General features: G+C 43.9%; 1 protein-coding gene across 5 annotated transcripts in view; it reads right to left on the reverse strand.

Moving 5' to 3' along the window:
* The window catches only part of INPP5A (inositol polyphosphate-5-phosphatase A), a 181,664-nt gene that overhangs the window by 43,170 nt on the left and 118,609 nt on the right, over positions 1–19,885 (reverse strand). For all 5 annotated transcript variants that reach the window (XM_059476954.1, XM_059476949.1, XM_059476950.1 and 2 more), the window contains one exon: positions 12,901–12,985. In XM_059476954.1, coding sequence (XP_059332937.1) covers positions 12,901–12,985 — 85 coding nt within the window. The remainder of the gene's footprint in view (positions 1–12,900; positions 12,986–19,885) is intronic.

Below are 19,885 nucleotides of genomic sequence, written 5' to 3' on the forward strand. Positions count from 1 at the left end.
TTTCATCCAAATTGTTAATCTCAGGATAAACTGCCTTGATCAAGCATGTTTTGTGACTGCATTTTCTCTCTCAATTTTCTTCTCATTACTAACTCTTGCATTAGGTTGCCTGAAATGAATGTCAAGCTAATGAGCCTTCAGCTATTGAGAACCTTGCCTGGTGTCTCTCTCCTTTCTTCCCCTTAACTACAAGAACAAATTTATTCTTCTTCTAAAATTCTGTAATGTCCCAGGTACACCAACTTGTTCCAAACCAACTTGCAAACATGTTGGTTACAGATGGGCAATTACAAATGGCAATTCCTACTCTTTAAATTCCTGACTCCCAGGAATTCCAGCTCCTCCTGACTGATCTGTCAGGAAACATCACTCAGGCACTGGTGGCCCAAAGCTTTCCTTCATTTTTAAATTGTACATAAATATGTCAAGTTTAGGAAATTTCCAGTACATTCAGGGAAAAACCTAATGATTTTTTTACTTCCAGATGTGAACAGAACTCTTGAACCTTTTATGGCTACAATACTGACATTCTTGTGAAATTCAGCACTTGTTAAAACTGCAAAAATAAAGGATAGAAATGAAAATAAGTCTTGCTAACTCTTTCTATGACATCTACAAGTCGGGTAATACTGTAAAGAGCTACCCTTCATAAGCCTTCCACCTCTAAGGGAGAGAGACTTTATATTCATCTGAATTTTTGGACTGTCGTCAGAGATTTCTGCACGAGTGCTAATAATGTGGTATTATTTACAGCTGCAGTGCTGAACCATCTAGAGCAATGTGATTTCAGAACTGCTATCAACTGAGTAACCAGTGCAGTTTGCACTAAGTTGGCACGTCTTACTCCATCAGGGACTTTAACTTCTGAGAGCTATACTCAGTGTGCAGGAAATTGAGCTGCCCATTTGTAGGATTTTAAAATTACCATTACAAAACCCCACTGTGAACTAGTACACAGATATGATCAGTTAAAAATCTGTAATTCACCAGCTTCAGTGCAAATTCCATTTAGTTCTAGAGAAATTACCAAAGGTAGGAACAATGTTAATGCTAACAGTCTATATATACCCTTCTGTATCTCCCCAGTGCACACACATGGCTGAAAGAAATCTGTGTGAGTTACTGGAAAAACATCAGGTGAAACAGCCATCTGTATAGGAATCATGGGCGGAAACCTGTTTCTATTTCAGTGCCCACAGGTTGCACCAGAAATTCTGACAGCAAAGAGCCAGTGTCAGCTGTTTGCTGAAGCACGTATAATATGCAGCATCAGGCAGCAGTTTGAGCCCTCTGCACAGCCTAACAACAGAAGAATTGCAGCCTTCATTTTGTCTAACCCTGCTTTTATTGTTTGTCATTGTTTCTTAGAGTTATTCTGCTGTCAATATTTGAAGAACAGAATCCTGTCTGGGTATTGATTTCCTAAAGACTTTGAATCACTGCCTTCATAATGCATATATTTTAAGGCAAGTGCATGCAAAAGGTGGAGGTGAAGTTGCTTATTGAATTAAATCAATACAAGATACTGCACTGGCAATTATCATCTAGTATTCATTTTACATAATGTAAAATACCCAGTAGACAGAAGAAAAACAAATTTCCATCCCACTTTGGCAATCTTAATTTAAATCTCTTGTATTCTGGACTTTGGGCGTGCTTAAGTTCAGCTGTTGTCATTCAAGCATTTAGCACACTCTACTCAGAAGCAGGTGCTGAGGGGGTGGCACAGTGCCACCTCCCGTGGCCCTCCCTTGGCTCCCACCGAAGGGAAGAGCCAGACAGCAGCGCAGCTGGAGTCTGGAGATGCTTCTCCAAGAGCAGCTCAGGGGCTGCACTGCAGCCTCCAGGACTAAAAAACCCAAATGACTCTGACGGGGAAACTTGGGACCCACACTAAAACCCGACTCAATTCAGCTTATGTTTGTGTTCTGCAAGCTTAATGGCAGTACTATAGTTACACTGCATTCAGCTGAAAAGAAACAAAAAATTACATCTGGTTTAATCTTCAGGGAACCATTAGGGTTATACGACTAAAAATAATCTAGAAGCAGCATTTCAGAGGCACAACATGATCTCCATAGGGAGTTCCGCCAGTATATGCATTTCTTTGCTGTCTCTAAGGGAGCAAGGGGATCTGAGTGCCACGCAGCAGGCTGGCCAGAACACCGTGAGGCCCAGAGCTGGATGCAACAAGCAGCAGTGCACCCTGATCCAGCCCAGGCTTCCTGTGGCTGGAGAGCCACGAGCAGCCCTTGCCTGTCAGAGAGCTGCCTGCTGTGCTCAGAGCCGGACAGGAGACGATGGGAATCATCTACAGCTGCTCAACAGCCCCCGCACTGAACCACGAGGCAGAACCGAGTGTGGGCCTCAGTGTGTGCTCCCGGCCGGCAAGGGCTGGGCAGCTGCGCTGCACTAGGAGCCCAGGAAGATGTTTCCCCCAGGAAGCTGATGGGCTCCCTTTTGTGACAGGAAAGCAGCCCAGGACGAGCACATCTCTCTGGACACCCACTGCCTGGGCTGGCCATGGGGGAATCCCCCCGAGGCTTTCTGCGCCCCGCTCCACAGCCTTTCCCCCACCTTGTGCAGGAGCACAAGGAGCACAAGGAAGCTGACTTGTCAAACACTTTTTATATGGGACCCCAGGAGTGCCACCACACAGGCTGAACTCAGAGTCTGCTCCTACCAGGGGCCTGCTTCACACACACTGTTTCTTTTCATACCTCCACCAGAAAGCGCTATTAATTGTTAGCGTTTATTTGCATGAAAGTGTGGAAAGTCAGCTGCAAAGAAAACAACAAAAACCAGCAGAAGCCAGAGGAAACATGACTTCACAGAAAGGCCTATGTCGTAACATACCTTGTTCTTCCAGACGAAGATGCCATGAAGAAATATGATAATTTTCAAGGATTTTATTGGCATACTCTTCACTCATTAAAAAAAAAAATCTATTCCATGATCGTTGAGAATAACATCAGACTGTATAGGTCAAAAATTGACTGACATCACTCTGGACAGGCATTATTGAGACACACAAAGAAGCTGTTGTGCCTTTAAGCTTATGGTACATTGCAACGCAGTAAATGAAAAGCCACTATTATGAGGGGATGTTTATGTCAGTATCTGAAACAAATCTTCTTTTTACTAGGATAATACTGTCTTAAATTGTTAACTGTTGATCAGATAAACAACATGTGATAAAGATCCTATAATCTCTTTTCATACAATTGGTTTTAACCCTTTAGAAGCTTTACATATTAAAATATTACACATTGATGACCCTTGTGAAAGCTTGAAATAGCTGTAAATTACATCCTAACACACTTCTTGTGTAAGCAGCAAGGAGAGAATTCAGGATTAGATTTTAATAAGGTGGAGATAGGAGATAAAATTTTCACAGGAGGTTATGTCCCAGTCACTGCTGGAACTTGCATCCTGCCCCCTTCCCACTCTTCTGACCTCTGTGTGAGAAGAAAGGAGTTTGATCTCCCTGGTAAGGGTGCAGATTGAAGAGGTATTTCATGCAGTGCAGGACACAGAGAACCTCTCTTGCCATGTGGTACCAAGCAAAGGTGACCCATTTCTGCATGACTACATAAAGGGCCAGGAAGCTTTATCTTTCTTTCCTTGGAGGAGGAGCAACCTAAATGTTACAGCCATTATTACAGCTGATTTGAGATTCCTAGATTGCCACTTTGCATATTTTGCTTTGAAATGTCAAATTCTCATCTCAAATTTGGACTGGGAAAAAATGATACATTATGGGAAATCCTATTCTGACAAAGGTAAAATTGCTGTCTGAATTATCAATACTAATAAAGTCAGATTTGTGGACACATCATGTAGATCAGAAAGTCAAAGCTTCCTTGAATAATGTACATGACAAAATACAGTGGAGACCAGCATCCAATATAATTTTTTTCAAAATTACCACTGTGTGAGCTCTCCTCAGAGGGGCTGAGGAACAGAAGCTGCTGTCCTGTTTCTTTTACCTTTCTGCTACAGAACTGTGAGAGGAAGAACCATGAAAGAGAGAAAAGTAACAGGCTGCAAGTGCTTATTCCATGGTGCTAAGCAGTTCAGGGTGTGTTTCCTGAACTTTCTTAAAATTCATACTGATGTCTGTGCTAATTTACAGTGAAAGGACAACCAGGTCCATTTGCCTGTGTTAGGGCAGAGAGGACTGGAGAAGCTGGAAGAAAGAGAAACAAACAGAAAATCTGCATGCCAAAGAGGAATAGATGTATGTACGTGTATGCCTGCATTGTAAGGCACAGCCCAAGAATATTCTGAACACCTCTGTCCTGCCAGCTCCACGGCAGAGATGCCACTGCCCGAGCCCAGGGAAGGACAGCAGCGCTGTCCCTGAGGGGCTGTGCCACTGTGCCAGGCACAGACCCCAGCTGGGAGCTGAGGGGCTCCACCTGCCAGGGCAGCTCACACAATCACAGTCTGGAAAAGGCGGCTTGCACTGCAACGGACACAGGTGTGACCAAGATTTCAATTACAAGCCAAATGATCTGATGCAGCAGCAACTGGTGTCTCTCACCACCATCATTTGCTGCCTGGCCCATGCAATATCCTACTGCAAATGAGCTTTACATACTTTAGGCATCACCTCTGTCGATTCTCCCTGAGGCTGACCACATTTACCACTGGTGAAATCTAAATAAAAATAAAGGGTTTTTTTTAAAACAAAATATCCATCTTGGTTTCTTAGTGCTCTTTTCTACAACTTTTGAGACTTAGTATTTTCAGGTAAAATATTTTTTAATGTTTTAACATAGCTGCACACACATCCAGAGATTTTGTGCATTCAGTTCACCAACTCTCACTATATTTCTGACTCCTACTGAAGAATAAAATTTGCCATCACAACAGGAGTTACTGATGATAAAGGTAAATACAATCGTGTTCCTTGATTTTCAGACAGCTACAGAATTCTTTCTACCCAATTTTGTTTCTGATAAGCAAGCAAAATATTGTTCTTTAATACACAGTGTAATTTTTTGGAAAAAAAACTCCCTCTAGGCTTCCATTTATGGCAATGAAAATAGGTATTCACAGGCTTTTAATACACTGCAAATATGCAGAGTGTAAACCTTTCCTTCCCCCTGCCCTTTGCTTTAGATCATCATTGGGTGATCTAAACACTAGTGCACAATTCATACATAGATGTGAAAAATTTGTATTGCAGTAACACCCAGGAATAAACTGAAATGTAGAAAGAATGCACTTTTTGTAGGTAAATCTATTCCTTCTAAAATGAAATAATTCTTAAAAAGGGGGATTTTATAGCATCTTCCCAGGTGATATTCTGCCCCAGTTGAGCTAAGTTTCTAGTCTAGAAATAAACAAAACAAAACAAAACAAAAACAAACAAACAAAAAAAAATTAACAGGTGGCTTTATTAAAGTACTTATTACAGATTTGCATTATGCATCGCAATACTCCACTAAATTATTCAGACTACAACTTTAAAGTCCAGATATTGTTACTGGTTAGTTATATGCGTGTTTTTCCAGCCCCAGTCCCTGCTGCACCCCCTTGCCCTGCCTGAGAAGGGCTGGCTGCCGGTGCTCGAAGGTAAGCACGGGATGAACTGCTTCCCATACTGTGACTCCAACCCCAGGGGCACAACCCGGGCACGTCAGACAGTGACAGAGACAGCTCGGTGTGTGTGCAGCAAACACCGGCCCGCCTCCTGCAGACAGACAGACAGGCACCGCCACACCCGGGCAGGCTGCAGTGCCTGCCTGCCCCTGGCACTGGGACCGCACCACCTGCGAGCCATGGCCGAGCCCGTCTGCCCACGGGCACGAACCGCCAGCGCGGGGAAAGCTCCCGAAGCCCCGCAGAGCCCGGAGCCGGAGCTCACGGGCACCCCAGGCCCGGAGCCCCGCAGAGCCCGGAGCCGGAGCTCACGGGCACCCCAGGCCCGGTGTCCCTCAGATCCCGGAGCCGGAGCTCACGGGCACCCCAGGCCCGGAGCCCCGCAGAGCCCGGAGCCGGAGCTCACGGGAACCCCAGGCCCGGTGTCCCTCAGATCCCGGTGCCACAGCTCACGGGCACCCCAGGCCCGGAGCTCCGCAGAGCCCGGTGCCACAGCTCACGGGCACCCCAGGCCCGGTGTCCCTCAGATCCCGGTGCCACAGCTCACGGGCACCCCAGGCCCGGTGCCAGCGGCTGGCCCGCAGCAGCCTGGCGGCTCCGTCCCCTCCCGCCCGACCCGAGGCTGCCCGTGCCCGCGGCCCCGCGCTGCCGGCAGGTGACGGTGATGGTGACGGATGGCAGGTGCGGGGCGGGCGCTGCTATCCCCGCCGTCCCTGCCAGCTGAGGGCACAGCTGCCGCCACAGCGAGCGGGGCCGCGGCACAGGCCGCGGGATTCATTAGCTTAATGATGCCCAGCCCTATCACAAAGCACGAGATAATTGTATTTAATTTGTGTACGTTTTAATTACGGAGCACGCAGTGCCAAGTTTGATGAACGCATCATCTTCTCCGTTCTGCTTTGTCACCGCGTTTGCGTTAATTTGCATTGAGGCTGGAGGAGCCCCGTTTTTACCGTGTCACCCTTCCCAGGATGACGCCGTGCGGGACCTCTGCCTGCTGATATAGCAGGCACAAATTAAAAGCAGGTTTATGACCACATGCTCCGAGACCCTCTGGGGCCCTGGAGGAGGCGGCCAGAGAACAATCCATTCACTCATCTCTCCCCTTATCTATGATGGAAGTAGAAACAATTGCATCATTTAATTTACTGTTGCAACGGGGATATGGCTCATTGGCCCCTCGTTGTTTTGAAGATGGATTTAATTAACCTCCTATGAATCTTGCCAATACGTGTGGCAGCATCAGTATGGAATGAAAGATGTCAAAAAATCAGCTGCAGGGTAATGAGCATTTCTCAAGCTTGCTCTGCTGAGAGGACTCGTGGCTATAGAGCTTGGCCCCAGCAGAAAGCTGCGGAGCAGACTGAGTTAATACACTGCTGTCTGGCCTCTGGGAATCCATGCTCGGGTTTGCCTTAGACTACTAAGAAGAGAGGTAATTGAATAATTCCTAGTAGCCACATGTACCTTTAACGCAGAGGCCATTTGCAATCACTGGAAAATAAATAATTGCAATTAACTACACTGTTAAGTAAATATATCCAGTCCCTCAGGGAAGTAATCTGCATGCCTTTCTAAGTCTGGCTACAATATAAAACTCATCACAATGTCTATGAGAGTAATTTATAATGAACATTTAGCAGGTGCCTCAGATGTGTTGCTGCAATTTACCTACATTAATAAAGCTCTCCTTATTAGAACTGAAGTTGTATGCATTTTAATTTAACAAATCTTTATTACACTTTCCTTTTACAAAGGATGCTATTTCCAGCATTTCCTAGAAACATTTGAGCTTGTAAAAAAGTTAAAGTCTTTATGAGAGGAAGGTATTTACAGCAAACTGTTTGAGATTATAAAACCAATCCAGGACTTTACATGCTTTCCTAACTGGAGTGAAAACATGATGCGAAAATTGTAAGCTATTGATTTATTCCGTGATGTGCTGGTTTATCTCAGAAATAAAGCAACGTGTTTTTTCTCTTACAATAACGGTTTAGTATCACTTTAGTGCAGGAGGAAGGGGACCCTATTTCAGTTTTAAACTACCAGCCACAATGGAGCAGGACCTCCCGGAGCTCAGCACCTGGCCATGAATTCAGTGGTTGCCCCTGATATCCCAAATGGACACGTGGGCACCTGCACGTTATCACTGCCCAGGAAGGGCAGCAGTCTGGTTTGGAATAGGGAGGCACGATTGACTATGCCCACAACTACATACGCTTGCTTTATATGCCATGTCAGTATTTTTAATGCAAAGGAACTTTACTGTTTTCTCAAAGCAAAATTAGTCAGAATTAAAAGAAATAAAATATTGCTGTCTTTGTAACAACAAGACTGTGCAATTCTTTCATGCCCTTTTCCTGATGTATTCAAAACATCTTCTGCAGATATTACTTAGACTAAAAAATATACACACACACAAATATTTGCACCTGACCAGACAGCCAGATGGGTTGGTTGGTGGTGTCTCCTGAATGCATGAGGACAGCAAGAGCCTCATGCTGACAGGTGACCTGTTTCTGTCCAGGGAAGCACATCTGTACCAAGGAGGAGATAATTAAGTCTCCGCATCCATCCATCACCTGACTATCTCACTTGAATCAGCTTTTCAAATCACTGATAATTGTGTAATTAACTATTAATCTTTTTCATGACAATTACTAATGGGTCATTTGTTGGCTGGAGTTTGCAAGGATCCTTGTTAGTGTCCAATGCATAGGATGAAACAATTTCAACTTAAAATATTTCTTCAGATTTGAGTAAGATCTAAATCAATTATTCAGAGGTGAAAAGGTGTTAATCAGCTTTTATTTTGAACAAGAGATGTTTGTTCAACACAGAGCGAGTGATGTCTCAGAGGAGAGGTCCCCATTTTGCAGGCACACACGGTGGCAGTGCCAGAGCGCTCCTCCAAGTCCTGCTGGCACGAGCACGCTGCATAAAGGGACACCATGCCCCCACTGGCTTGCTCAGAATTAAAGACCACATTGTGCCAAGACAGCGTGATCAAATGGAAATTACGTGATTCACTGCAGCATCAGCAATATAGTGGCAGCTAAAAAGTCATGCCAGAATGAAGTCGTTCCTGTTTTATCAGATAATATAAAATCACATGGTCAGAGGTGGCAGAGAGGCACACTGCAAGTGAATGATGGAGTCAGACGTGTAAATTTTTATGAGCAGTTATTAGCTTTTAAAAAACATTTAATCAGCAATTCCAGTCCTGGCTTATCAAAGGGCTGCTTGGCAGAAGTCTAGAAAGGAAATATTCTGGTTGACTGTAACCCACAGAGCATACAGAGTGAACAGACACGGTTAATTCTAAGATGAGGACATAACTTTTTTTTTTCTGCAGGCAGAGCTTGAAAGCTTTTTGTAGGCCAAAATATCTGGAATCCTGAAACACCACTTCTATTGCTACCTTTATAAATTTTCATATATGATACACTTAATCCCTCTCCAGCTTACCAAGCTGCCACCAACCCTAACAAGGCTTTAGTAATGAAAAAAAAAAAGGTTTTTTCCCATTTTTTCCTGGATACAAGGCAAGGCTATGGTTTACCTTAAGCAAATGGATTTTGCGATTAATGTGACTTTCTCCTAAAGCCTGACAAACTGAACTCGTTACTGAGCTGCCATTCTTGGGACTGAGGAGCACACAATTTAAAATTCTTTCTTGGAACTACAAGGTACTTTTCTAAGAAACTCCTGAATCAGCAGTCTCAGAAAGAGGGTTTTACTCCCAAAACAGTCAAAATAAGCTCAGTTTCTTAAGCCTGTTTATACCTTCCTAAAATGGACATATTGCATGAGGAAGACTTCTAGTATGGAAATTCAACAAATAACTTCTTTAAATATTAAAGTAAAGTAATTCTCAGAGATTAATACAGATTGTTACTATGGCCAGCTGACTGAAAAAATACTCTTTCTTGGTCTATACCCACCTAAAATACTTGAATGGTAATTAAAACAGAGGAAGAGTGGTAAACTGGCCCACAGACAGAAGGAGAAATATTCCTCTGGACAAGCACAGCCACAGCTGGGAGCTGAGATGCTTTGGGCTGGGGCAGGGTACAGGAGAGAAGCAGCTCCAAGATCCAGCATAGTGCCTGGGCACGCTTGAGTTTGTGAATTTTTAATATGTTAATATTTTTTTTAATATTATGTTGCAAACACTTCCATATGTGCTGGGAATAGAGGTGCTGGAAGGTATCTGAAAGCAGTGGGCAAATAATCAGAATGCTGTAACACCCAAAAAAGTCTAGTATTTAAAAAAAAATTCAGTAGGCAAAACTTTGAATTGAAACATCAGCAAATCCTCAGCCAGCTTTGCCAATATAAGATTAAGTGAATTTACCTGGCTGTCAGGCTGTCAGATAGAAGATTCAGGTCTTACAGCACATCTCAGAGTGATCAAAACCCAAGGAAATGCAGATCTTTCTTCTGCAGTTACTGCCTTACTAAACACATTCTGTAAGTACAAGGGTTATTTTTGCTGGCTGGAGCAGGGTGGTGTCCTTCAGAAGGCTGGACTCTTATGGAAGATCTTCTGGATGTTCTACAGTGATAAAGCAGTGGCATTCCCGCTCCTCAAAGCGAGAGCCTGGCCCCGCTGGGCTGCACAGCCCTGGTGGGATGTGCTGGGACCTGCCCCAGTGAAGTGCCCAGCAAACACACCTGGAAAATTCACTGGGGCTCCCTCAGCAACAGCACCTGGCATTGCCCCCGTGCCAGCAACCACCTCCCCCGCATGACTCCAACACAGGAAAGCAGATTTTCCTAGCAAGGAAATCAATGTGACTTTAAATTAAGGCTCCCATAAGTGTTCAATAAATTACATATTAATGATTTATAGTCTATTAATTATGAATTAATATACGTAACATTTTTTGCATCTGATTTAGGACACTGCACATCAGGGTCTGGACTCTACATTCTGAACAGCTCTCAGATTCTCCCTTTAAATGGCTTAATTGGGAAGTTATTTACCAACACACTTTATTCTTTATGTTTGATATAAGCACAGTCTACATTTACACAAGTATTGCTTGTAGCATCTCAGTGTTCAAACGTTCAGCAGCTGTGGTCTTAAGAGGGAATTCAAAAGGTCACCAAGAAAAGCAGAGATAAATTTAGTAACGTACACAAAGATGACAGGTCAATGGATTAACCCTTACAATTCCCAGTATTAACTCCGCTGCTGAATAGTCCAAGAGTGGTGAATATCAATTTGCATGGGCACACGGTTAATAGCAGAAGGGACTGGGCCAGCCTCTGGAGTGGGGGGCTCCAGCTGAGCAAGGCTCTCGCTGGGGCTGGCACTGATTGTCTGGGACAGAAGCACCTCTGCCTGCTGCTGCTGCTGCTCTGCCAGCTGCACACGTGGGTCACACCCTTCACAGCTGCTCCGGCAGGGGATTTGGGCCTGGATCTCAAACACAATCAGACCCCGAGTCCTATCCAGTGCAATTCCCTCTGGAGGTGGCCTATGGCTCTGTCCTTCCAAATGACACTTTAGGAATGGATCTGTCCCCGAGGAGCCAGCCCTTACTGCCAGTGCTGTACTCTGGCTATTAACTCCCTCAGGACTGTCCAGAGGCAGTCCCAGACACATCAGACAACTGTTTCTTACAGCTCTGGGGTCTGCTGACATACAGATTTATAAACTACACCAAGAACAAAACACTACAAAACAAACTTACTGTGACTTTAGCTGTCCATGTATAAACTGGAAGTTTCTGAATCAGCTTCAATTATGCTCAATTAACATTGCAGAGTAGCTGGGTGAAGTTCTGATTACTGGGGTATGCTACTTCTCAAAAAAAACCCAATAGAAAATCTGTATAATTCTAATGCTTTGTAGACTCACACAGGCTTGCATCTTAGGTAGGAAGAATGTGAAAATGAATTTGATTCATCTTCCAATTACACCTTTTGTGCTCACGTGCAGCAACGTAAACCAGTAGGGGTAAAACACTCCCAACATGCAGAGTACTGTGTCAGCCTCAGAAACCTCTGGGCTCACCCTACTTGCTCTGCAGCTCACTCGGTTTCCATCACTTGGGGCTAGTGATACTATTTTGTTTGATGTGGATGATTTTGAAACTGACAGATATAAACATAGAAATCTTAATCTATTGGTACTAAAGCAAACAGCCTGTGCAGTTTCAGTCCTGCAGGCTGCTGGCAGTATGTGAGTCAGGAAAAGCTTGGAGCACCCTCATGAGCACTGAGTGCAGGGGTAACTCTGCTGCAGTGTGACTGACAGGGGTTCTCACACAGCAGCATCCTCCGTAACACCACCACACCACCAGTGAAGAGGAAACGTGTAACAGTTCTCTGAAGTGATCACCAACAAGTGATCTCTGAGCATTGACAAGAGCTATGGCAGCCACAGGGCAGCAGAGCTTGTGACCCTTAGCATATGCAGTATGAAGCTGCATATTCTGAATTGGTGACCTGACTTTCATTTCAACTATGCTTTAAGCTTCTTGGCTGGCTGACTGCACTACAGAAAGGATTGCAAGAAGAAGTTATTAGCTCCATATGAAATGCTGTAACATCAAACTCCAGTTTTTCAACGGATGGACTACTGATCATGTAAGGAAGGAGAACAGCACTGCACCTGAATGGGGGGATGCCAGCCTTTGGCACACAGGACATTTCCCGCAGTTAGATTTACAAAATAAAAACTTTTGGCTCAAAAGATGCATGCCCACCCTCAAGGACACCAAAAAGACATTGCAGTACCTCAGAGAATTAAAGTGTGAAAACCGTAAGATTAAATACCCATTTCAATCTGGGTATTATTTCTTACACCACCTTACCTGGAGCTTCAGCATTCAGGTCAAGGTTATCTCAACTTATAATGAAAAAAGTTGAGTAAGTTATTTTCACTTTATGCAAATTTCCTAGTCACCCTTCCACATCAAGATGCTACAGACACAAAGGTCTGTACTGATGACTGCCTGTACTTTTAAGGTGTGGAGTTCTACCACAGACATTGAGGAAATGCCTCTTGTTTTTCCTCAGAGTAGGAAGGTAGTGCAACACTTCCTCTGTTTGCAGGCAATCATTCTGATTCACTGCGAGCTATAAGGGGATGGCAAGAGTCACAACCACACAATGTTAGTTACTTGCTGGATGTTCCTGTTAGAAGCAGTGCTGGGCAAGTCTGATGTCAATATTAACATTACTTTGTCACGTCACCTTTAGGTTTTCTACAGGAAAAAAAAAAAAGATAAATCCAACCTGGTAGGGTCTACAACAGAAGAAAAAGAGAAGTCCTACCTCTACTACTGCTTTGGCATCCAGTCTGAAGTTGAAATCTCCAAAGACAAAATATGAAACTTTCTCAAATCGCTGATCGATAATTCTGGAAAAAAAATAAAAACAGAACAAACCCGTCATTTGGCTTTACAAACACGCAAGAATATACAAGGACACACATGTTATCCTTTAGCACAGTCTCAGAAATAATTATTGGAACCATCAAAACTACCAGTTTATACTGGACCAATATATTGACCATATTTTTCAGTTGATTTTCTTTGCTTAGGTAATTTTATCTCCAGCTCCTGTACAACAGTGCATCTAATTTCCCATGCCTGGCTGACAGAGCAAGCTGGGGAAAGCAACAGTTCATACAAATCTTGCAGAAGTGCCATTTGGGGACCATGGAAATCTTGAGGGTATCATGGAGGTCCTTCACACTTTGGAAAGTTTAAGGATATGGCTTTGGTCTGGGCAGGTAAGAATTAGGAATGCTGAATTAGCAGCGAGTTCAGAGTACATTTGAGCTTACTGATATATAAGCAATGTCACCTGTGTTTTGGGGTACTTTGTGAACAACACAAGAAGTGACAGGGCTGGGCTGGACATCAATCATCCCATCTGACAGACTGAGCATCCCTGAGGTTCCCAGAGCAGCCACAGCTCTCTCAAGGCAGCTCTCTGTTGTTCACAGCAGATTTCTGCTGAGGCTGTAGCTAACACCTAACAAGTAATTGCTCCAGCTGTGAAGATTGACTTTTCCTCAAGCCTTTGCTCAGTCTTACCCAGGGAGATATGGCATTACTATCCGTCTTTCAAATCTCATATTATTAAAAGCTGTCATATTATTAGCTAATCTATCATTGGCAACAGTTGTAAGGTACTCTCAACAATACACAATTTTACAGCTTCTAGAGATCTTGGCATTTAGAAATCCACCAAGTCACACTTATTTTCAAACCAGGAATCAATGCAATTCATCTCCTATCAGTGGCTGAGGAAGGCACGAGACACCCAAAACTCAACTGCCACAGCCACCAAGAATTTATACAGACAAAACGCCCAGAACACAGAACCCCCCTGGGCGTGCAAGGTGAGAGAACTAAGGAAGGAATGCAGGCAATGCCCTGTGAACGTTCTGGGAATACACCAATAGGTAAGCATTACTGTCAGAAACTCCAGGTGAGCCCGGCAGGGCCCCCACGGGCAGGTGAAGCACTGTCCAGCAGGCTGCTCAGGAAGCAATTGTTTCACGTGGCTTCACAAGTTCTAATGCTCCACACCCATTCATTCTCAAAGCCATAAGGAAAGATGTAACATTGGATCTGCAATGAGATACTGCTTCTCCTCTGAAAACATCTCACAGTTTTCGTCAACAGTAATCTATTACATAAGGAATATTATTCTATGGAAAAAATTATGTGCATTGGGCCTAAGACACTGATCATTTGAGGAAATTCTCTTGCAAAGACTTATCTGTTTCCGCTATGAAAATCTCCAATCCTCCATTTAGCTGACAGATTATTGCAGGCACTGTTAATAAATACTGCCCACTGTCAGCTCCCAGCAAGCCCTGAGAAAAACCTGTCACTCCTGACCTGCACAAAACATTAGTTTGATTAGTGTCCTCATGGAAAATTGAAGGAAAATGAGAACTTAAAAGTTAAACCATTTACATTGCCACAGTTTGCTAAAAGTTAAACTATTTACATTGCCACAGTTTGCTAACACTATCATTGCAAAATCACATCAACAACTTACACATCAGAACAAGACTTTGCTTTGCCAACTGTCCTGATTCAAGGATCAGCTTTGGCTCTGCTCACTGCCATTTACTGCTGACAGAGGAATGACAGATATTGCAGGAATGACATCAAGGTCCACTGAAGGCCTCTTGAAACAAATTTGGATTATGAGTACCATGCCTGTGATTGAATTATGCAAAGACAGATTTTCCAAATAAATAGACTATTAAAAAAATAGTCTGTGAAAATGTCTCCAAACTGATGACTGAAACAGCAAATTAGTCTTCTTCTGATCAATTAATGAAAACTCAGTCATTTCGTAGTCCTGCATATTACCTGATTAAAATGTGATTTGTATACAAATCATTGTCAGCTCTACAACTGATAATTTTTGTCCAGTTTCTCCTAGCTTATCTTGTCGGACATTTTAGAAGGAGTGTCTCATGATAGGTTAGAGTCCAAATGTTACCTCAGAATGATGCTCCAAGTGGCTTCTGACACATCTCTTTCCACAGGTGGTGAAATTACTTCAGGTGTACAAGAAAATTCGCAACGGTGGCACAGCAAAGGATGCACACATTTATGTACTTACTAAGTGATGTGGGGTGCCCAACAATGAAAATTCCTTTAAGCGACTCAACTTAATACACGTATGCAACCTATTGTCCTTGCCATTACTTACTATTAATAAGTGGAACTTGTTGTTAGTTCAAGGGTTCCCAAATCTTAGACCTCTTTCAGCAGTTTGGAACTCTGATATCTTTGTGCTGAAATGCCTCTTGGTACCTAAAACAGCCCTGAGTCAATGGCACAAGAACCAGTTTTCCTGACTGTGGTTTCAGAGTCTGACCTCAAGCCTGCAAAGGAGGTGGCAATAAAGAGGAGTACAGCAATGTCCCCTCCCCTGGGACCACGCAGAAAAGCTGCCTGTCACTGAGGGCACTGGGACAGAACTGGGACACTGCAAACACAGCCACTCTGGCCAGGGACACAGGCAAGGTGTAGGACTGGGCTGAGAGCTAAACAAAAGTCCTCTGTTCCTCGTGTTTCCATGTTCTAAGCCATAAAAATGTACAGATCAACATGTGTACAGGCCACTGAGAATTCAGAAGACAAATTTTTAAAAAAAGAATGAGTGCTTGCAGAAAAACTGGGAAGGCTTCCAAATCTATGCCATTCTCCTTTGCTTTTTGTTTCTAAAAAATATCCTTCCTTTAACTACGAGTCAAATAGTCTTTTAAAACTGCCACCATGAATCACTCAATGAAGTGATAAATCTGAACCATATAAAAAGAAAGCAGCCAGCCCGTGTCACCAGTATAAATCCAATGGTTTTAGTGGGAGGACCCAGTGCCATTTCCTTTAACAACTTTTACCAGCTCATCCCAAAGGGTTTCAAGCACACCTGAAGGCTCTATTCCTGTACAACTTTAGATAGCTTATGACAAAACAGGTGACTCAAGTTATTCATGACTGTACAGAGGGCACAATTCTACATGCCAGCACACACAATCATCAATGCCTTCAATGGCCACACTGCTTCTTGTGACCTATGCAAGGCCATCAGGAGGGGACAGGGGTTCAGAGTGGATCCAAAACTCAAATGCAAATGAAACAGGAACCTTTTCCAACAGATGACAGACAGCCCTTCCATTCCAGAAAGAGAAATCTTCATTTTGAAAAAGGTGGAAGAACACATTCACCCTCCTCATCCTCTGCTCTTGCTCCAGAAGGAATCACTCATTGGAAAAGAATTTTTCGACATTTTAAAACATACAAAGAAAGATTTTTACTTCCACACGTTTTGGAAATCAATATAACAAACTGGCAAATCAATCAATATAACGAACTGGAAAAATCAGCTGCACTGGGAAAAAGCATGCTCCCATCTGGGCTTACTGCTGTCCCTGGTAAACTTTAGAGCACACAACTATAAACACCACAGATGCTTTCACCTCTTCCAAAGCCACAGAATTTGTAACTGCACAGAGAGTTCTTGATAACAGACTCTTCATACCTGGAACACATTTCTTGAATTATTTTGCCAGTTTCAAATGCATTATACATTTTTAATTGATGGCACTACACTGAAAGTTTTCTGCACTGAATGGGTTAGTGTCTGTCTTCACATCTTGTTTTATTTTGAGAAGTAGCAGGGACTGTTTTAGCCACAACAGGGGAGTAAGAGAAGGAAACATTCAAGCAATTGTTACTTTCAAGTGGAGTTTACAGTCCAAATTATCCCCATGCTGAAATGTTTTGATGAGTTAAATACGTGATTTGTACTTTTTTAAGGAGTAAACTTGACTGTCACTGCAAATTAACACTAAATTACAATTTACTTGCTGCAAAAAAAAAACATGTAATTCTTATTTTGGTCTAATAACTGCAATTTGGCACACTCTGGGTATCAGCAAGAGCTTTACAGGCCCAGAAAGAAGCCCCTGTGTTGCACAGAGACATCCATGCCCTGCAGTGTCAGCCAGGCTTTGAGCAAAGCTCGTTCCCTCAGCAGAGCCTGTGGCCTGGCGGACCCTGACCCATCTGTTATTGTGGGGCACCAGGTGAATGGTGAGGAGCCTCTGGCCTCCCAAGCCGTGCGGCTGGGATGGAGTGGGGCTCGAGGAGGGGTCACTCCCATGCCGGGGCAGGAGCCCGTGCTCAGGGCTGCTCTGGGTGCCCCCAGCTCCCTCTCAGCCTGGGGGGCAGTGCCAGCCATGCCCACTGCGACGGTAAAGTTTTCTCAAAGCCACTTAGGAAATGTCACATCCCTACCAAGACTAAAACAAGGAAGAGAGAGCAGTTCATCTTCTCAATACTACTTGAAATCTGGGCCTATTTATTAATTTCAGTTGCTACACACAGCAGGGTTCAGTGCAGTCCTAAAGTGAACAATTCTGTGTTATTAGAATCCCTGAAATCCTTTTGCAATATATTTTAAAGTACTCCTTGTAGCAGCTAAAAATAAAGTTACTTGGTTAAATGCACCTCTTTTTATAAATGCTGTATGGAACACTGTATACATACTTCAAAGCACTGAAATTCAGCCAGAAAATTAGAGAATCAGCTTCCCCTTGCTTTCATATTTTCCCTCTCCTATACTGAATCCCCTTCACAGAACAGAGAAGACAAGGAAGCAGTTAAATATCAGCAATCTGGTCATGGAAGAGAGCAGCTGAACATGATTCAGTGTGACAAGAGGCACTGTGATTTGGCTAAACCATTTCTCAGGGCACTTTGTAAGGAGGATCAGCAGCATTATTCCTTTAATAGCCATGTCGAATGCAATAGCCAGCTGGGTTTTGTCCCAGACCAAGGTATCAGCATCAGGTCAGAAGGTAACATTCTGTTTACACGATTATTTCCTAAAGCACTTATCTTCTCCTCGGTGTGAAAGTTGACTTTTCTGTTTGTAAGGAGGCCTAAAGAATTGAGGGAATGGGAAAAATTAGCTACACTGAGCTGGAGCTGAATGGCATTAGGTGGGAGGTCTGAGAAAGGCTGCGGCGGCGCTCAGCAGGACACCTTATTAGCCGCGTCATCGCAGTTCATTCAGGCAAGCCATACCAGTGTCACCAGCATTCCCACACAAAGACAAAGTTCTTCACACAGTCTATAAACATGCCTCCCTGGCCAATTCATCCTAACTTGACACTGCTGAAAAGAGGGGCTTGAGGGTTTTGGTTTTTTTTAAACACAACAATAACATAACAAAACAAAACAAAAACCGTGCAGCTCTGCCAAGCAGGCTGAATGGGGGAGAAGGAGGGACACCGTCACATTTCTTGGGAAGAAACAATCCAAAGGTCAAGCCATATTTTATTCGGTGAGCAAATTTTTCTAATAACTAAATATTTAAGATAAATACCAGCTAATATGAGCCATTGTATCTTTCTCACACAACCTCTGGGGTGAGATACTATCTCTCCACAATCAATTTATTTCTGTGCATTATCTGCACATGGGAGCTACAGACACAAAAGCTTTTACAAAGGGCAGAGAACCACAGAATGGTTTGGGTTGCAGGGGACCTTAGCATATGACTGCCTATATAAAAAGTCCTCTACTAAGTGAAGGAATATGAAGATCACAACTAACACACTGAGACAAGAGGATCAGCTCACTCCTGGTGCGACCATCATTCCTCAGGACAAATGCTCACTCAGTTTACTGCTGACCTGCGCAGAGCTTGGAGCTGCAGGCTCTGTGTGGAGTTGCTGCAGCAGAAGCAGGGCTGGGCTGAGTCCCCAGAGGGCTCTGGAAATGCTCTCTCCCCTGGGTGCAAGCAGGGCTGGGCTGAGTCCCCAGAGGGCTCCGAAATGCTCTCTCCCCTGGGTGCAGCGTTCAGGGCACCCGTGGGGCACTCGCTGGGCACAGCACGGCCACCAGACCCCAGCCCTGCCCGTGGCAGGATGACTGTGCCAAAGGCATCGCCAACTCACCTTCCCTGCCCAGGCAGAACCTCACTCCAACACGGAACGCTTCCAGAAGTGGCTTGGCCATCGTGTTGGCAGAAGCCAAGAGCTGGCTGGAAGGTGGCAGGTGATCTATGGATAACAAGGTTATACAACACCTTCTTCTCCACGGGTCTGTAGTGCCAGAGGCAGTGACAGCTCCTGCACTGACTTTTGCTGGAAAGTTAGGGAACGACAACACTGTCTCCTGCCACAGCCACGTCAAGGCACTGAAGATCAAGAGGATGGAAACACGAGGTTTTGGCTTACAGCAACCCAGACCGTTCAGATTTCTGTTTTTCCTATCTGCATTGCTTTTTCTTTTTAAGTTTTCATCAGAGAGCAGCCCAAACACCTGCACCTTGAGAATCCGTCCCCTCCCCAGCAGAGGTTTCAGAGACAGCTTTGAAAGAGAACCCTGTCTTCTCCTGTACACAACCTCCCTTCTGCAGCTCTGATAGTGCTCAGCTTGCACACTTTTGCAATTTCAAATACACATTTGGGGGCAAATAAAAAAAAAAAATTCCCATCAATTCCAAGTACAAGCTACCTGCTGACTGATAGTTTAAGTGTGCCTCAAAAGCCATAACGGAAGTGCCTTCATTGGCATGCCCAAGGTGGTGTAGTGCTGTCATTAAAAAGATAAAGTTTATAATATGTTTGTGCCTTGTTCTTTCTGATAAAATGGCTAAAACCTATTAATAACACCAAAATATCTCAAAAGGTCAAGCACCATACAGCAAGATGAAGGGAATTGTCAAGAAGCTTAGGCAATCATCTTAGCACTCAAGACATTTGCCAGGG

Source organism: Ammospiza nelsoni, chromosome 8 (assembly GCF_027579445.1).
Source record: "Ammospiza nelsoni isolate bAmmNel1 chromosome 8, bAmmNel1.pri, whole genome shotgun sequence".
Lineage (NCBI taxonomy): Eukaryota > Metazoa > Chordata > Aves > Passeriformes > Passerellidae > Ammospiza > Ammospiza nelsoni.